Below are 19,941 nucleotides of genomic sequence, written 5' to 3'. Positions count from 1 at the left end.
GAGCACAAGCGGTGATGACAGATGAATAGTGCAATTTTATGATGGTTACAACCACATCTCCCAGTACAAATGATAAAACAGGAATGAATGGATTCCAATCTTTGAAAAGAAGAAAAGAACATACAGCAAGTTTATGCATACAGCGCAAATGTTAGTTACATACTGATTTGAGTTACAGTGAAAGTTCAACTTGAATACAGTTCGATCTTCAATGTTTTTGTTGTTAACACCAACCAGCATTTTAAAAATATGCATTGTCCCTTTGGAAATTTGGTATTTCAAAAACTGTTTTTCTTCATGTGGTAATGAGCATCGACAGCTGCAGCAAAATTGCATGCAGAAATCTAAACCATCCAATGACCTCTCTACAAGATGTACCCAAATTACTATCGGCTTTGCTTTATGGTTTGCATTTGATATCTTGCATTTCATCTTCTTTACACTATTAAACAGTTATGATAAAGTTACAATCATACAAAAAAGGAAGTGTATTTATATATATTAACCTCTGGAAACAATTAACTTATCCATTACCCATGAAACAGCCATAACACAAGAATAACATCTGATTCAAGGGTTATCTTTTGTTAATACAGTATCTACCAAATGTAACAACAGAAAATGAACACATCTGATTGCACCTGCTGATAGAAGTAACATTTCTGCATCGTCTTACGTCTTTCTCTCTCAGCCTAGGTTTGATCACCTACTGTGCAATGTCAGTTAATGTGACCCACTTACTATACAATAAACCGTTCTTTGCACACACAAACAATTAACACATTACATCTTGCACACACACTCATCAGAAATACGTTCATCCAAACTGACTTAGTCCTTTACAGCATATTAAAGATTGCTTAAGGCTTTTTTGCGTGCGAATTACTGCAGTCCATGCTAGATAAAACACCTCCATACATAACTGAGATTAATGTTTATAGAGTTGTAAGAACCCAAGGTGATATGGTAACATCCAAAATAAGAAACACTGCATTTTAACAAGAGGCCATACAAAAGAAGACAGATAACAGTTGTATATGACTTTTAACTTCCTGAAAAGGAGCGATGATGTTTCACCACAAGGTTTTTTTTAGAAACAACATGGAAGTGTAAGCATGTCTGTTAAATCATAGATAGGCAACTTCACTCATACACAGGCACAAAGAAATGGAAGAACAGTTCATTGTCAGTCTGGTGGCAGACTCAACTGTTGTTTCTGTCACCAAAAACACTTTAAAATAATGTCAACCATTTTTAAGCAGCATTGAAGCCACCAATTTATTTTTTAAAAGGGAACAATGACTAAGTACCTTTTAGTGAGTAAACCTGCTGAACTAAGGGGGGGAAAAAATGGCCCCACAGATCAACTCAAGAAGTGGGGTCCTTTCCGGGGCTCTCAAATGAAAAGTTGTAATTCTTTATCTATAAATAAATAAGTGTGAAATTAGCAAAACAAAAATATAAACAACCATCAAAAAAAGGAAAGAATAAAGCTATGATATATATAGTATTACTCTGCAAAAGCACTTCTGTGCCAATGGGAGAACGCCAAATGTTGGCAGCAATTGTTAAGAGAAAGATTATGAGACTAAAAGGTGCCTTTGTGGATAAAACTCCACTCTCCCTCTATTGGCCTGAGAAAAGTTCTTCTGTTATGATTCCTGCTGTTCTGCTTCATTGTTGTTGTTTACCACCATGTTGGTTTGCGGTGTTGATGATTTGGAGATGTTGTTCTGAAGTCCCAGTTCTGTGTTTGTCCATGAGCTCACTGACTCATGCACTGTTACTGTGTGTTCCTCCATCTGCTTCTGGAGGCTGTCCATCTCCTCCCTGAGGGAAAAAAACACGTCATATGTATTCTGGCTTTTGGGGAACAACACAAAATGCTTTATGAAGGTACGTCAATAATGTTCTATCATGCAGTCACAACAATAGGCTTACTTGAGCTGCCGGAGACAGTTGTGCAGGTTGTTGAGCGGTTCCTTGTTGACAGAAGCTGATGGTTTCAGTAACTCATCCAGGAGGGAGGCAGGCACTGGACAGTCTGGGATCTTCACTGGTGTCACAGAGTTGGATGGGTTCCCCTCACTCTTTAGCTCCATCCGCTGCTGCAGCAATAACATCATTACAGGGGGGGATTTAGTCACTTTTCTTGAGCAGGTGTTTCTTATTTGGGATTGTACTTACAACACTGGCCTTTAAATCTTTGGCTTTGTGAGCATTAGTCATGCTGTAGAAATGTAGGGGTACACCCATTTGGGTAACTACATAGCAGCAAGTGGTGTCAGCTCAAATGCTGAAAATACTAACATCTAGCTATAAAGTTCTTTACCTTCTAACTTCTAAATTCTTGAATGATTTTTTGCTAATATTTGAAAACCACCATGGCAAGACGAATAAAGAGCAACTTAACAACAGAGAGTTTCAAATGATGATAAGTTACAAAATCTGATTTCAGACATGAACTCCATAAAATGTCTGGATATTTTGGGATATTTTAGTTTGCCTTTCACATCTGAAGAATGCAGCAGAGTCTGAGATGAGAGTTTCCGCAACGTTAAGGCATGATGGAGGCAGGACATCATGTATTAATTTCGCAGCAGAAAGCACACTAAAAGCTGTTGAATCTCATTGTCTTTCCAAGTTGGCATGATCGTCAGCATCTTCTGACATCTCTCATCCGTCAATCTGTGATATTGGTACTCTTCCAATTTCGCATCCGTCACATGTACAAAACATCATCAACATGCCCACTCAGAATTTTCCTGCTGTATTCTCACATGGGCTCACTCTTACATTTTCCAGACATTTAACTTTGCGGCTAGAGAGAAAAAATGTCCAAAACAAAAGATTCTGACATTTGTGTTTTCACATAGAGGCCTCCACAAAATTCTATACACTTTAGTGCATATCTGAAAATGCTTTAGTAGCTTATTAGTCAAGTTGAAATGTTCAGAGATTTGCCCAGTCTGTAGTCTGCAGACCTTTTGAGAAACTTTTCAAAGAGAAGAAACACTGTGTTACCTTCCTCAGGCGGCTCTGTTTGAGGTCCTGTTTGAATTGCTGGTTCTGCAGGAGGACGGTCTTCATGCTGTTCCTCAGTTCACCCACTTTGGCCTGCAGCATAAACTTGTCCTTCCTGGTGCTGCTCAGCTCCTCCTGCACTGACTCCAGCTCCACCTTGATGTTCTGAGCCCGACAGATCATTTTGTTTATTATAAATCATTTTGAACGGGCCAGATGATGGTAATCATAAATTGAGTGCAGAAGTTCACTTCATCCTGTGTTTCCCTCTTGACTCCAATTGTAAATATAATTGTATGTATTTGCAAATACAACAATATCTAATTTCTTATGCAGTTGAGAGCATTGTGTCCATATTTTAAAATGTAGTGAAAACTTGCCCCCAGAGCTGTCTGTAGGTTGTCCAGCTCCCTATGATGACACTGCTCCATCATCTCCACCTGCTGCCTCTGAGCTTCAATCTCCCTTTGCCTCTGCTCCACCTCCCACTTCAGGTCTTCAACCTGAACAAACAGTCGACGTTAGTCATCAGTCAATCACCAATAACAACAAGTGATGGGTCAAACTAAACTGAAACAGATTTCTGGAAAAGTGGGACCCTCATCCTCGATAAAACAGTGGATGAAAACATTTTTCTATTAAGATGAAATTCAGACAAATCCAAAATTATTTAAAAATATAAAAATACAAACTGCATTGTGTCAATTATATCAGAGGTAGATGACCATGGCTTCTAATAGCTTCATTTAATTATGAGCCTGACCCTGCTTCAGAATCTGTACCTCTTGGTGAGTGAGCGGCTGTTTGGCCATTTCCTCGTCCAGTTGTTTCTGGAGAATCTGCAGCTGTGAATGAGCCTCACTCAGCTCCTCCTGGAACCTGGAAACCTCCTGAGCATGCTGTTCATCCTGAGCCCTGCAGAGTACAAAATATTCACTGATAAATGAGTGGTAACACATACAACTACGGCAACTTTTACAACATAAAATTAGATTTAAAATCACTGAATTCTTTTTACAGACAGATTGTTCGTACTGTAGTTTGAGTGATTCACTCTGCAGGGCTTTCACCAGGTCCTCTTTGGCCTTAAGGTCCTTCTTGATCTCTGACAGCTCCAGCATGGCCGCCCTATAGTGCCTTCTATTGTGGGCCGCCTCAGCCTTTGCTGCTGCCACCTAAAGAACACAACATATTATTACAACCTAAAAGACCCCAGGAAATCTGAATATTCAGGATCCTAACCCTAAACAACTGATAAAAGCTATTGACTTCTTATAGATACATGTAACAATTCAGCTTTCTAATATTTATGGTTTATTCAGAAGCTCCTTCAGATTAAAATATATTTAAATTATAGACTCCTTTAAATTATTTGACAAGCAAAATGATGTTGAGTTTGAATTTCAACTCAATGAAGAAAAAATCCTGCATCTTATTAGAGCTCCAACCTGTTCCTTCAGGTCCTTGACTTTGGTTTTCTCTTTTTCCAAGGAAAGCTGCAGAGCTTGTACCACCTGCTTCATTTGCTGGTCCTCCTCTTCTTTACGCTTCAGAACAGCTTGGACCTAAAAACAATGAACAAAATAAATATGTTCTCATAAAAAATCTGGTGTATATTTATTTAAAAATAAAGGAATATAACAACATTAAAAAATACAAACAACATTTTTTACCTGTAAGTTGAGTTGGACAAGATCTGCTTCCCTCTTAGCGAGGGCAGACTCCAAAATGTTGGAATGCTCCCGCAGTGTATTGTGGGACTGTGCCAATCCAACCAATTTCCCTTTTTCATGCTCCAGCTCAAGTGCTAGCTTCTTGTTGGCATCTTCTAACTTCCTGATCCGCTTCTTGAAGCACCGTGACTCTTGAAGCTGAGAAATAGTACAAATACAACACAACATAAATTAATGCATTGATTTAAGAACATAAAGCTCACACATACATGGTAAGTTTCATAAAGTAGGAAATTATATTTTCCAAATTAGCCAGAGAGAGCAGTTCCAAATATTAGAATTTGTAGTAGTTCACCTCATCCTCGAGCTCCATCACCTTCTCCTGGTAATCCTCCAGCTCTGTGGAGGTGAGGGTGATCACTTCCTGCAGCTCCTTTTCGAGCATAGTCTTGCTGCTGGTCACAACCTGCAGCTCCTCTTGCAGAGCCTTTATCTTACCCTGGATGAAAAATACAACCCTCTTAAACTGCATAGTTGTTTGAAGTGTTTCTTACTTAGCATAGGTAAATGCCCCGTCAAGGCTATGACATAAAATACCACAAAAAAACAATACAGTGCAGTTACAGATTCAGTGAAAGCTGTATTATTGAAGTAAAAAAATAGTTTGATCTTAGATGTGAAGTCAAAATAAATATTAGAAGACAGAAAGGGGGAAGGGAAAAGAAAAGGAAGGTTTACAGAGTTATCTGAGCTGGAGCTGCACATCATTGGAAGCACAGAACTGCAGGTGAACCCTCAGCTGAGTATCTGTGGATACCTGACCTGAGCCTGACAGGATCCATCAGGACCGGACACAGCGGACCAGGTTCAGTCAAAATATTTGAATCATTTTCAACTAAAAGCTGTACAACCATAGACCATGTGACACATTCAAAGTGTAAACACCAGTGTTTAAAACCTAAAGATGGGAGACTATTTTTGTAACTAAATATTATTGTCTTCAACACGTTTATGGCTCCACTTTTTTATCATGAGATATTTGTATTATTTTTGTTTGTTTCAGCTCTGTGTCTATTACACATTAGAAATGTCATTAACTCGCCCACTTTGAATAATAACGTCTGGACATTATCATGCTATTGTCCTATATTCACATGGACTCTTTCGAACATTCCACAGAGGTTTTACTAAGAGAGCTTGCAGGAAAAAACCCAGCGCTACCGACTCATACGTTTGCATTCTCACATACAGCCCATCCGAAAAATGTCAGGTGAATACCTGGACTTCAGTGTATGTCTGAAAGCAGCTTATGGTAAAGGGATATGAGATGAGGACTGTTAATCAATGTTTAAACACTACACTACTACTTTGTGGCAAACTATTTTGGAACTATACATTTTTCAAGGAACAGTAACAGTACCTGTAAGACCTGGCTGTTTCCCCCATCAGACACCTGGGCCTTGAGTTTAACCAGTTCTGCCTCGGCCGCCTCCTTGTCAGTCAGGGCCTCTTGGAGCCTCCTGCTCAGGATGCCCACAGCGTTCTCGTAGGCCTTATGTTTGGCCTTCATCTCCTTCTGAGCACTAGTCAAATCCGTCCCCAGCCGCTTAACGCGCACCTTCTGCTCTGAGATGGCCCTATTTAATGCATATTAGAAAATAAATCTAAATTGTCCATAGAGATACTAGGTTCATAGCCCTCACCAGACCCCACATATACATGGACACAAGATGTGGGTGTGATGAATGTTCAATCTAACAATCATATTTTACTTTTACTCACAGATAAAAATGACACAGAAAACACATATGTACTAACTCATGGGTTTATGTGGACATCAATATCCCATATTTGTGTGTATAAATAGCACATGACGACAGAGATATTCATCATTACTGTAGGAATCATTCAGGCTCCACAACCACAATGACTCACTTTTTGGCTTCACCCTCCATTTGCTCCACCTGTTTCCTGAGGCCCTCATTCTCTTGTGTCACTGCTGCTAGCTGGCTCTGGTCAAACTGTAGAGACTAAAATGAGAGGAAAACAGAAAACCTAATGTTACAATACCAAAATGGCAAATTTACTTAATTTTAACTTCACAATTAAAATATTTTGCGAAGTAAAAATTGAATTTCTCTACCTGGATCTGCGTTTCTAGCTGATCCCTTTCAGTCTGAATGGTTTGCAGGTGAGCTTCCATGTTACTCATCTGCTCCTGGACCCTCACCACCTCCTTCTGCAGCCGGACCTGTTCCAGCTCGGCCTTCTGCTTCTCCCCATGGACGCCCAGCAGCTCCTGCTTCAGTTCCTTCACCTCCACCAACAGACGCTTTTTGGTGGACTTGAGCTCACTGATCAGCTGGTCTTTGGAGCTGGCGTCCCGGCGGTATGCTTCCACCATCACCTGTGAAGTCAATAACATTGTGTGTTTCATGAGGGGTTTATAGAAAACAAAAACCAAATGAAGAGAAGTGAGTATTTTCTCCTTTCAAAGAGAGTGAGTAGGCTCGCTCATGTTTATCTCAACTGAGGCAATTTCACAGCGTACTGGAGGGGAGAGTGCTGCGACAGGATTGGAATCACACAGACACTGCGTCATCTTGAGGCTTGAGTGAGACACGTTTTCCTGAAGACAGTCTATACAGTGGCGAGAACTGTTCCTCTAAGTTATAATAATGAATGACAACAATCGACTTGAATTAATAACACAAGCTATATCCAGGTAGAATTCATCATTCAGTGTAGGCTGAAAAAGTATTTGAAAAAGTGCAGCAGGTTAATGACGATTCAACCAAAGCTTAATGGAGCCAGGGTGACTTAATTTGTTATTCATGAGAAACACATGCTGATGTGAACAATGCTTCACAAAAAAAGACTTTCCCACAGACAAACAGTCGATAAATGGAGGCGATAGAGCTCTGGGGGGGCTGCTCTCACTAGATGTGGACGCCCACTGCGCTCTCCAAAAAGCAGAGAGCAGAATGTTAAGAGGCAAAACAAGAACAACAGACAGGGTAACAACTAAAGATTTTAAGGGATCATTGGAGCTGGTTAAAATCTGTGGCCATGACCATATGCAGATCTACAATATGCAATCATGGTGCATAGTTGCATGGAGAACTTTGCCCTTAACAAGGACAGCAAAGAGGAAGCTGCCACTCATGAACATTACTAAAGAGCACTTTGAAACACCACAAGACTAATGACAAAATGTTTAATGGGCCGATGAGACTAAAGTTGACTTGTTTGTGAGGAACATGCAGCTCTTGTGTGATGTGAGGAGGACACAGTATATTAACATGACATCATCATCCCAGCGGGGAAACAGGGTGGAGGGAGTGTCGTAATATGGGCCTGTGCTTCTGATTACCACAAAGGAACATTTATTACTGAATTTATGAACACATCATACTAATTAAAATGCCAGGGTGGCTGTCTGCCAGCTGAAGATCAGTAGAAGTTGGGTGATGCAGCAGGACAATGACTGATCCAAATCTACTATAGAATGTATTGAAACAAATCAAATCTGTTTTTCGAGTGTCCCAGCCAGATATGAATGAGCTGTTTGATCCAGACATCCTGAGAATATGTAGGAAGAGCAGTTCAAAATTCCTCCTGACTATTGTGAAGGTCTGATCCACGAGCACATGCATGTTTTAAGATATTTGTGTCAAAAGATCCTTGGTCAAGTAATATTTCCATGAATGTATATACAGCTACACAAGTGTCCTACAGAAAATAAATTGAAATTTGATTATATCAGACATGATTAGAAAAAAAGGATTGAATCTGTCAATTGTAGTAAGAAGACTCCTAATGTATGTCATTATTTTAGATGCAATGTAGAGAAAATCGTGTGCTGATAAAGCAGGAACTTTAGTACCAGAGTTACAGCCATTTGCTTGTCATGGATTTCAGTATAAATTGAATCAAAGTTGATTGTTCATGAAAGATATTTAAGATGCTCTCCAAAATCTCAGACCCAAAATGACAAGAATGACATTTCTGTCATTCTGTCAATTAACTTCACCCACTTTATGGCAGCCTGTCAATGCAAAAAGAGCAGCATCCTCCATTGCTCAATTCACTGAGGCCTGTCAACCAGCACTTTGGGCATTGTTCAGAATTGACAGCCATCTGGTTCTACAATAAATCCTCCAACAATCGCTCAAGATTCAGCTGACTGAGAGATTTCTGAAAGGTGTTTTATAAATGTATGTTAAGTCTGAACTTCTTTCTGGCTTCTACTAATGATACATAGTAGGAGAGAGATGGACCGTTCTCAGGTAGGAGCCATGGAGATGTCTTACCTTCTGCTGTTGGAACTGCTCCTTAAATTTCTGAGCTTGTTTTTTCAGGACACTATTTTCCTGTTGGAGACTTTCAATCTGAAACAAAGCAAAAGTTTTATTCACTACATGATGGCGGAGAGGTAATGCATGAGGAAAAATAATTATATACATAATAATGTATATGATTGTTCATACACATAGTAATTATGATCAAATTAACGGAATTAAAATGACTAAATTACTGAATTCCAGTCAAAACTGATGTGGATAATAAAAACACACTTTCTTCCATGTGTACATACACAACTCCTGGTCACCATGGTATCTAACCATATCTGAGTCAAGGTGTCAACAGATGTAGATGGAAATATGATGATGAGCCAAGCCCACAGGGTTATGTCAATATTTGTTCTACAGCTACTGGTAATGCATGTGATGACTTCACCGTGCATGAGCAGTTAGTTTAGATTTTTAGATCACATTCTCATACCTGATTGACTTTGACCTGGACTTCCTGTCTGAGCTGATCTAAGACATCTGATGCCACCAGAACATCCTCTCCGAGCCGGTCAGCACCCTCGTCAAGCTGACTCTTGTCAGCCCGCGCTGCTTGAAGCGCTACCTCCAGGACAATCTTCTCGTTCTGGAGGTAATGGATGTTGTCGTCCTTGGCATTGCTCTCTGTCTGCAGCTCAGCCAGCTGGGCCTCCAGTTCCAGGTAGCGGGCCTCTAGCTGGTTGATGGACTGCTCTTTGGTGTGCAGGTTCTCCTGAGTGGTTGTCAGCTGGCGCATCAGCTCCAGATGTTCTGTCTGGAGTGACTGCAGCTGCACATCCTTCTGAGAAAGGCTCAACTTCACCTTTGAAAGAAAGAGGTTGACAGGCAGTTTAGAGCAGAATTCACAAAGAATTTAACCAACAACCCAAGGATGAAAACAAGTTATATTTGGCATGACTACCTGCTCTAGTTCCCTTTCCAGGGTGCTGGCTGTGTTGGCCAGTATTAATAAGCGCTCTCGCTCTTCCTCAAACTCCTCCAGTTTGTGCTGCAGGTCGTCTTCCACCATGGTCTTTGCATCCTGGATTTGCTTGTAAGATGCTTCTTGGGTCAGCATGTCAGCCTACATCAAAAAGGTTTTAAATAATGTGGTCAATTCAATAAAAAACATTTCCTTATTGAATCCACTTTTGTAAAATTACAAAAGCTTGGTTATTTTAAAATAAGGTCTCTGGCTGAATAATAGTTGTTTTGGATATATTGACTTTAAAATCAACGATGGTGTAAGGTCAGACAGGGTTGGAGAATATACCTCAATGCTCTGCAGCTGAACAGCAATACGCTCTTTTTCTTTGATGGAGCGATGTTGCGTCTCAGTGAGCTGGTGAGACAGTGTCACATTCTCCAGCTTCAGATGTTCCAGAGTACCAATTTGATTCATCTGTCCAGTCTAGGAAAAAATGAAGAAATATAGGATGTCTCTTTGTAATGTCATGACATGTCTGTCTAATGAGTTGTAAGATGAATAAACCCAAAAGGCATCAGCTTTGCTCCCTCACCTGCATGTTGGCCATTTCACCTTGCAGTCGTACTCTAGCTTCCTGGGCCAGTGCCAGCTGTTGCTGGTACCACTGTCTGACCTGCTGGAGAGAATCGATCTCAGCCTGGGAGGTTTTCAGTCGGCTCTGCAGGGTGCTGCGCTCCAGCTGAACCTGCTGCAGCTGGTTCTGAAGACCACCCATCTGCTGACGCAACTCCTGAACTGCATAAGTATGAGACCAAAACACCTACTTTAACAACAGCGGTGATGGTGACAACATCTTTTTACACTCTACTCTCTAGGTCTCCATCACTCACCTGTATTGTCTCTTGTGGTCACAGTGTTTTGCATCTCCTCCACCTTCCCCATCAGCCTGTTGTATTGATCCTCAGCCACCTTCAGGTCATTGCTTAGTGATGCTAGACTGGCATTCTTGCTTTCCAGACTTCCCTGAAGTTCCATCATGGACTTCTCTAGCTGGCTACAGTTCTGCCGCAGCGAGCCAACTTCTGAAGTGAGGGCGCTCCGTTTCTCCTGGCTCACCTGAGCCTCCTCCTTCTTCACCTGCAGCTGAGCATTGACTGTAGCTAGCTGGGCCTGAAGCTCCGTCTTCTCTTTGAGAGCCTGAAGGACAGAGAACTTTGATTAGCACTTACACAAACTCATTCTCAGTGATTCTAGTATAGTGTCATAAGTTTGGCAGCATACCCAGGATTAAACAGCAACTAAGCAGTACTTATTATGGTGTTAAATTGTTGTAATTAATTGAATGCAAGTTGTGTTTACGTAAACATAGACAGTCCTATTAGTGCACTAAAGTGGGGAAAAACTGTTAAAAATGAAAAAAGAGTAAATAGCCACCAGTACTAAGAGGCTATACTTATGCCGATAAATGTATTAACATGTTCAAAATCATATTATAGTGTGTTAGTATTCTAATATTTGCTAATTAGTGCTTAACCAATACAAATAGTATTGCATCTATTGTTGTCAATGGCAACCTTGAAGATATTTCAAGGTGTTATTTTGATCACTGATGTACAAAATGTGTATGGATGGATTCTTTGTCCAGAGGCAGTGGAAAATAGGATCATAGAAATCAATAACCTGATTGGCCTCCGATGACAAGGACTCAAGCTGGCCCTCAAGTCTCATTTTCTCTTTCAGCACTTGGAGCATTTCATCATGGCCCATCACTGAACTCTCCAAAGAAACACTGAAGCAAAATGAAATGTAAATGAACATCAATGCAGACAATTGAGAGAGAATTATTACTCTAACAATTTTTATTGTCACAAAAATTACTTTAAGCAGACATTTTAAGTTTTGTTTTGTTATTCATCAACCAAATAATTACAGAATTTGGCTAAAATAATTTGATCCCTATCTGACTTTAACAAATACCTGCTGGAGAAACTGTCCCTGCGACTTCGAGGCTCTGCTGTCCCTTCTCTCTGCTGCTCCAGATCCAGCAGGTGTTGCTCTTCGCTGGCGGCCTGCAGCACCTCCTGCAGGGAGGGGAACTGACCCATGGCCTCAGCTGCAATCTCCCTCCCCTCCACTGTGTAGGGCCCATGCTGTCGTTCCACTGCTGCAGAGAGCACACCATACGGCCCCCTGGTAGACACACTGCTGTAGGACGAGCTGTCGCTGTCATTGCCATCGTTCCCTGGCCTCGTTCCTGATTCGCTGCCATCAATTTCTGAAACATTGTCCCCGATTTGGAATGGAGCACCAGGCTGTGCATCTGTCTCACAGGTGCTACCCTCCGACATCACACTAACCTCAGACAGTGTTGACACTGAGCTAATGGTGGACTGGAGGGAGCTCATTGTGTTGTCTGTTGTCCTTACTCCACCTCCTCCACCACTCTCATCATTCTCAGGAGACTTGTAGTCAGCCAAGGAGTGGATCTTGCTGGGACGAGGTGACCTGGACTTCCTCTCCTTGGAGGGTGGAATTCCCAGGCTACCCAGTTTGGGACCACGTGGGACACTGGTCCTCAGGAAGGAATACTCCTTCGTCATGGCAAGAGTGCTGGCACGGGGCAGACCCTCAGGGTGAAGCATGAGCTCTGGATCCAGTGTGCTGAAGGGCCTGTTCTTGGTGGTGGTGCGGTGAGACTAGAAAACAGATGGAAATAAAAAATTTTAAATGATGTCATGGCAACAAATTAGAGCCAAACCAGCTGAAGATTTCTCCAAAGAGAATAGCTGTGGTCTCTCAATCTTCTGATTCACATTCCCCAAGGATTTTTGAATTGAAAGTGAAATATGTTTATTGCTAAACATTTCTCTAAAATACAAATAGATGGGTGAAAAAGGGAAGGGTACAAGGCTGGAAGGATGACAAGGATGGCTGAGGAAACATGAGAATTTTGAAATTGAGTCAAGTGAAGGTTAACCTGGTTATATTTAAAGTTGTGATAAAAATGTTGTGCTGTCTCTAACCTGACAGCGACTCGAGGTACTCACCCTCTCCTTATGTCTTTGCACTCTGTACTGTTTGAGCTGCTCCTCCAGGCGCCGGCGAGCATCCAGGCGAATCTTCTCCTCATTCTCCATCTCCAGTGATGGCTTCTGGTTGGCTATAGCTAAAGTGTGTTAGGCCAAAAAAATTAATGATGATCAAATCATCACAAGTACACCACAGCAGATGATTTACGCATGATTGACTTTGTATGACTGTAAAAGGGAACTCCTGACAATGACCCTTATGTTGTTTCATTAGTCAGGCACTGTGTAAATGCTTGTATGAAGCAGTGCTGTACATTGTGAAGAGTGAAGCTGTATGAAATATACAATGATGGCTTCTATAAATGCACTAAATTGGATAAGCTATGTTCATTCGCATCAAAAAGATAGTATATGATTCTTCATGTCATGCTGTAAAGTTTATATCGTTTTTATATGTTATGATGCCAAAAATATCACCTTAAGCCTAAAATTAGTTATGCTATAAAAGTATTGTGAACATAGCAACAATGCCTTTAAAATATAACCAAAAAGAGAACATAACAGTGGGATAAGTTCCAAAATACAGCCATTAGTCAACATTCTATTCCAAGTGAAGCACCCACACCAAATTCTAATCAAGCCCTTAAATGCCCGTGGGAGTTGCAGAAAGGAGGTGGACTCAAACAACATTCCCACTGAGTCCATCTGTTCAGATAATACACACATGAGAGAGTTAAAAATAATGTTTGCCCAACCGAAAAACCAAATTATCCCACAGAAAAGTGCAGGGAGGGTTTAAAGGGGGGATTCACTCCACATACGTTTATGCTTACACAATTCAGTCTCCTGCATAGGCATACTGAGTCTGAGTGACTGCAATGCATCACCCTTGTGAACCGTGACCACAGCACTAGCCCCCTCAGACTTCTCTAGCATCATGGTTGGATAAGCAGCCACACCTTGGGAGTCCCCTTGGATCTGGGAGTTGACAGGGGAGCTGGTGCTCTGCGGTGGTGCTGTAGGATGCAGGGACCCATTCATACGGGTGTCCCCTGCAGCATCAAAACCATCAGCCAGTCCATCACCATTTGACATCATCCCTGAACTGACAGGACCTGAAAGAGATGGAATGTGAGAAATGTGAGGAGAGTCACAATAAGGTCTTCAGAACTAGTTGGATGTGATTCTCTTGGAAAACTGGCTGGACAACTGTGTCAAGCTTCAATTGCATTAGTAAAAGAAAGGAAGCTCTATAGCTGACTACTAAAGAATCTCTTACGGTGCACCTACTCTTGTTTTGAAGAGCACAAATACCAGGCTCAACTTGCAAGGCAAACTGCTTTGAAGGCTTTGAAAAAACAGTTTCTTATTAAGTAATACATATTTATTTATTAAAGATTATAAAAAATAGTTAATCCAGGCTTTGAAGGGGAACAACAATTTCAACATACTCAACATGGCGTGCACTGTTTAGTCTGTGAAAACCCCTATATGTGTTTGTGTTCTATTTGGGGCTTTGTCATGTTTGTGAAGAATCCTGTCTGATTTCCCCTGTCAGGTTACAACCATCCATACTTCTGACCACTTTTATCCTCGTGTCTCTTGTGAGTCACCCAAATATGAAATATTTATACGTTTCCAGTTTGTTTGTTTTCTCTTAAAGCTCCAACGCTGTAGACTATAAGATTAGTTACACTCTGATGATGATTATTTAGAATTCAGTTCGGCTATTTAACGCATTAGTGTAAAGAGCTGAGTAACATGGAGCAGTAGAAGGCCTTGGGCTTTGTAGTAGACAGTAAAACAGGTCATGCATGGTGTTGGATAAAGGAGAGCCTATTAATATGGCTTAAAGGGAAAAACTTTGCAGATTGGAGTACAAAGTTGAAAACAAGTATAGTACAGCATGAAGACAAAGTTCTTTGTTATATTCTAGTAAGAATGTAATAAATATTTTATATATAATATATTAGTATGTCTAACCCACAACAGTCAGCATCTATTTTCATGTTCACACAGAAAAAACTAATATTGAAAAAATCCTTCCAGATGGCAGCTTTTACCTGCCCTGCCACCTTCAGGTTGGTATTACCTCAGTGGTAGTGAGGTGGATGATGTCACATTAACACAATTTGTCAGCAGACTCGGTACACATCACTACATATGAGAAACTTATTTGTATCCCATCAAGACAAAATCAGACTCACCATTACAAATATTCCCTTTTGTGTTTTGTGTGTTATCCCGTCCTTGTGGGTCCATTTGTGTTTCCTCTTCTATAGTGGGGGCTTCAGTCTCTTTGGATTTTATAACTTGGTCTTCCTGATAAACACTGGCCTTCATTTGTACTGCTTCTGACTGGTTGGTTTCCATATCCATTAGGAAGCTGAACAGTCAGAGCTGGGGCACCTCTGGAAAGAACGATTCACAAAACCATCTTTGGAGGCTGGCCAGCTGGGAGCACGTCCAACACTTCTGAACACAGGCAGCACTGATGACAGAAAAAACATCCAGTTAAACATTTAAAACAAGAGAATATGACGCATGATTAAGTTAAATATGCATCACAGAGGAATCTGTGGCTCCTCACCAGTGACAGTAATAATGTTATGTAACAACACAGCGTGCTACAATTTAAACATAAGCTTGAGTCAAGGGCTAACCAGCTGGCTTGTTGGTTAAGTAGATTGTGAGTTAAATATAGATTAACTAGCAACCAACACTAAATTCTCACAGAGAAACGAATAAGACAAGCTGTGATAACAAAATGCAACAGACCAAAACTCACCTAAGGCTCAACCAGAACATATTTAATTGAATCTTTGTAGGAATGTGCTGATAAGTCAGACACAGGCCCGAGCGACTCACAAACTGGTGATTAACTGTTACGCTTCAAATGTCAATTTAAAATTGTGCAGAATATCGCTTTGACAGCAGCAGCTGATGCTTGTGATAAGATGATGAAATACTTGCAGACAGTTCAGTAAAGCATAAGCCCCACTTACAAATGTTGTGCATCTGTCAACAAGCAATGCACGATTAGCACTTCTGGTTTTCAGACTCTGACACTGGAGGTGTGCAGATGGACATTCGAGGTATCTTCAACTATTGGTCTTTAGCTTTCAATTAGAAGTTGAATCGGCGGCTGTGTTGCTAAATTCACGATTGCTATCTACCATCGTCTCCGTTTAACATCGTCCTACTGGACAAACAGCTTCAGAGGACAAACAGAATGAGACAGCCATCAATAGACGTAAAACCTGAGGCTGGAACGTTTCACTTGTGCGTCGACTGGTCTTAGTTCGTCTCTACCCGCTAACGACACGGATGCTAGACTGAATGGTCGGTGAATATAAATGAAGCTCGTGATGCTAGCGAGACAGCTAGCTAGGTGTGTTTACGACGGGAGCTGTCAAGCTAAATTTGCTAACATGCTAACCGGATTCGCCAGCGTCGATGCAGGAACGATTTCACATGTATTCTAAGTAATTCAACGAGTTGCCCACTGTCGCGTAAACCTGTTACAAGCCCCGCGTGTGAACGACCTGATGACAGTTTCGGTAAATGTCATCAAAGACAGTAAATGCTCACCTTTTTGAGAGCTTCGCCTTTTACTACGTGGCTGTTTAGTTTCCGTCCCTTTAAACGTCCGACTAGAAACATAGGTCGCGGACAATTTAGCATCTGAGGAACAAATGAAGCTTGTGAGGCAGCGGAGTGTTTACTGTGTACGCACGAGCTAAATACAAGACCTACTGTGTTAATTGTGCGACATAGTGATGGTGCAAATATAAGGCAACGACTATTCAATTGCACGAACTATAATAATGAACGCACACTATCTGTGCTGTGGCACAAGGATCTGACACCACGTAAAGAGTTGAGAACAGGACACCTTTAAATAACTAATGAACATGACACTTTTTAACAGACCCAGAAAATTGTATTTCGAATTTGCAGCTATTAGTTATTTCTTTAGCTCATTTGTGTATCTCTGTATATTGTTAATGACCATGAGTTTTCTGAAATAAACTCTGCTATAAATAAAATGATGATGATGATGATGATGATTTTAGATATATATATATATATATATATATAAAACAACAACTTGTTGCTTTCGTTGGTTGGTTTAGTTGGGTCCACAGACTGTAAAGAAAAAGTTTAAGATTAGGCAGGAAGAGTGGTGATTGGTTATGGTAAAAAATAAAAATAAAAACACATACAAGAAGCTTAGGAGTCTTTGCTCACTCTTGGTGGGAAATAAAAATAAAATAATAAAAACTGTAAATAAAATTGGTGTAAATTACTGATAAAAAAACACCTCACCACAGATAGATAGATTGTAAAGACCACCAGAACATATGATGAAATCTCAATTCCTATTATCACATCAATTATATCAGTTAGTTTGTTTTTGTTGATGCTGTGGTACGTTTCTTGTCTCCTATACTGATGTTCTCACACATACAGAAAAGAAAGGAACAAATATTAATGAGTAAATGGTATTGATAGAGAGAATATTCACATGTTATAGTACTCTAAATTACCATGGTACAACTGATTTTATATATCTCATATAAAGTAAATCAAATATGGCCTAAATATTTACTTTCTAAGATATAATTTAAATGGTGAGAGGTCTTAAACCCCTGCCATAGTCATACTTACCTTTCGTACCCAGCCGCCAGTATCCTCAACATGACAGTTGCATGCTCATCACTGAAAACCATCCACAGGCTTGACCCACAGTTCAGCTCACTCTGACACCTACATCAGAAGCAGGGATGAATGTATAAGGTATGAAGTGTCAAGTGAATCACATCCAAGACTCTCGTTAGGTCTGTAAAGTAAACAAAAACTGAAACTAGGTCAACATCCAAACTAATCTTTAATCGTTGAAACAAGGCCTGTACTTGTAAAAGACATCTGAACCAAGCAGTGAGACCCACAGATACACTTGCAAATAAAAGTATCAGGTCAAGGGTCAAACGAACATTTTAATGGAAAGCTTAAATAAAAATCAGAACTGTCAAAAGGCAAAGTGAAGGATTTCAATTTGTCCTACTCTGGCGCCATTTAGTGGTAGTATTAAGAATGACACAGTGATGGAGAGGAGAGAATAAATGGGCTGAAAACATTTTGACATTACATTTCATTTAGCTGACGCTTTTATCCATAGCAACTTACAATAAGTGCATCAACCATGTGGGTACAAACCCAGAACAACAAGAATCAAGTAAGAACAATTTGCTTCAAAAATGCTACATGTAAATGCCATATGCAATTGTGCAATTAATCTCAATTGAACTTAATTTTTTAAATTATTAACCAAGGTGTAACGTAAAACATCCAACGTACTTGCCACTTTTCTATCTTAATTGTTTAGTTTTTTCTAGAAACCAAAAGTTAAACTGTCAAAATTGAATGAAAGACATGAAGCCTGAAGCCTTTTGAGATGAATGTCTCCTGAGCTGCTCTTTTTCCTTGCATCATCTTCCTCTGTGAGATAATAATCACTTCAATCTACTTATGTTGATGTACATCAACATGTATTTTCTCTATTTAATGTTGTTAAGTTCTGGTAAAATCATATTTAGCAGTTAGATTCGGTGCCAACATTATTTCTCTTACAAGAACTCTGTATCAGAGGAATTTGCAGATCTATCATATATAATACTTTGAAATGCAGCCTCTAAAGAAGAGTAGTTGGTGCCACATCCAGTTGACACTTCAGTTTCTTTGGTCTGAAGACACTCTGTGACAGGCTGCAGTACTGTGAGTATAGTGAGTGTTTCCCCCATCCAGGCACCATCACTATTACTTTTAGACTTTGTACATCTACTGTCCTAAATGAAATATATGTACATGTTCTGATCACAGAAATTCTCACTAAAATGAAGTATAACGAAGACTCTCAAGTTAATGTTTTGGAATCAGGACTATCCAAGTTGTATATTTAAATTTTGTTATTAAATGCATAATAAAAAAAGCTCATCAATCAGCATGTTTTACGGCTCCCCCATACAAAACCTTGGGTCAAACACTTTTGTCTTACGCACAAACTGAAAAACAGACACATTTCATATAAAGCTCCAGACAAATTATAAATGTGCATTAAACTTTTATACATTGCAAACTCTTGACTCCTAAAAAAACTATCAATTCATGCAATTCAATCATTAATTCATTTAGTTTGCACTAAGTTGGCCTACAATAAGGCATACATCTGAGAAGGAGGAAAATATAGCATTAATGAAAATATATAGAAATATCATAGCTATAGACATAATGGCATAAGTTCACTGGACTGGTTGGAGCCACATTCATACAACCCACAATTACATTAAATTGTTTTGAACGAGATGAAATACAATGTTACATCTCTCAAGCACTTTATTAACATTCACCATGCAGTGTCAAGGCATTTTTTCTGGCTCAGTTTGTCTTTAGGCGTATACGTATATATTCTGTCTATGCTGTCTATTATGTCTTGTGTTAAAGGTTCAGTGTGTAGAATTTAATGCTATCTAGTGGTGAAGTTGCATGTTGCAGCTAAATACCCCTCACCTCACCCTCCCCTTCCAAACATGAAAAGAACCTGTGGTAGCCTTAAATTGTCATAAAAACTCAAAAGCTGTTTAGTTTGTCTTGTCTGGACTAATATAAAAAACGTGGTGGCCTCGGTAGAGAGGACCTGCTCCTGATGTAAATATAAATGGACCCTTTATATTGACATTTTAATATAAAGGGTCCATTCTACAGCAAAGAAAACAAATAATTTTTATAATTTAGATGAAACACACAAGTGAAAACACCACTAGGATTATTTTATATTCAATAGATCCCTTTCACGTAAATCTGACCTTTAAGTGTACTTGCCTTTTTCTGTGTGCACATGGAGCTTGTAAGATCTGAATGACAGTCAAGTTCACTTGGACTCTCACATGAGAGGC

At 40.0% G+C, this 19,941-nt stretch overlaps 1 protein-coding gene across 3 annotated transcripts; it reads right to left on the bottom strand.

The window, feature by feature from the left end:
- Positions 1 to 15: 15 nt before the first annotated feature.
- Positions 16 to 16,712, bottom strand: golga3 (golgin A3). 3 transcript variants are annotated; one of them, XM_020093789.2, is made up of 24 exons: positions 16,577 to 16,712; positions 15,193 to 15,476; positions 13,819 to 14,100; positions 13,004 to 13,122; positions 11,934 to 12,652; positions 11,637 to 11,745; positions 10,847 to 11,153; positions 10,549 to 10,751; positions 10,302 to 10,439; positions 9,951 to 10,112; positions 9,483 to 9,851; positions 9,011 to 9,088; positions 6,841 to 7,104; positions 6,633 to 6,727; positions 6,118 to 6,334; positions 5,053 to 5,196; positions 4,698 to 4,895; positions 4,473 to 4,589; positions 4,060 to 4,199; positions 3,807 to 3,939; positions 3,405 to 3,527; positions 3,025 to 3,189; positions 1,942 to 2,108; positions 16 to 1,830 (listed from the first exon to the last, which is right to left on the bottom strand). In XM_020093789.2, the coding sequence occupies exons 2-24, from the start codon at positions 15,362 to 15,364 to the stop codon at positions 1,653 to 1,655; spliced, it is 4,599 nt and encodes a 1,532-aa protein (XP_019949348.2). In that variant the 5' UTR covers positions 15,365 to 15,476; positions 16,577 to 16,712; the 3' UTR covers positions 16 to 1,652. The 3 variants fall into 3 exon arrangements, with proteins under 3 accessions (XP_019949348.2, XP_019949350.2, XP_019949351.2); XM_020093791.2 differs by having other exon boundaries at positions 1,942 to 2,105; XM_020093792.2 differs by having other exon boundaries at positions 13,945 to 14,100.
- Between the last annotated feature and the right edge of the window lie 3,229 nt (positions 16,713 to 19,941).

This window comes from Paralichthys olivaceus, chromosome 4 (assembly GCF_024713975.1).
Source record: "Paralichthys olivaceus isolate ysfri-2021 chromosome 4, ASM2471397v2, whole genome shotgun sequence".
Lineage (NCBI taxonomy): Eukaryota > Metazoa > Chordata > Actinopteri > Pleuronectiformes > Paralichthyidae > Paralichthys > Paralichthys olivaceus.
Note: the sequence above shows the minus strand (reverse complement) of the source record. Positions and strands in the feature narration are given on the sequence as shown.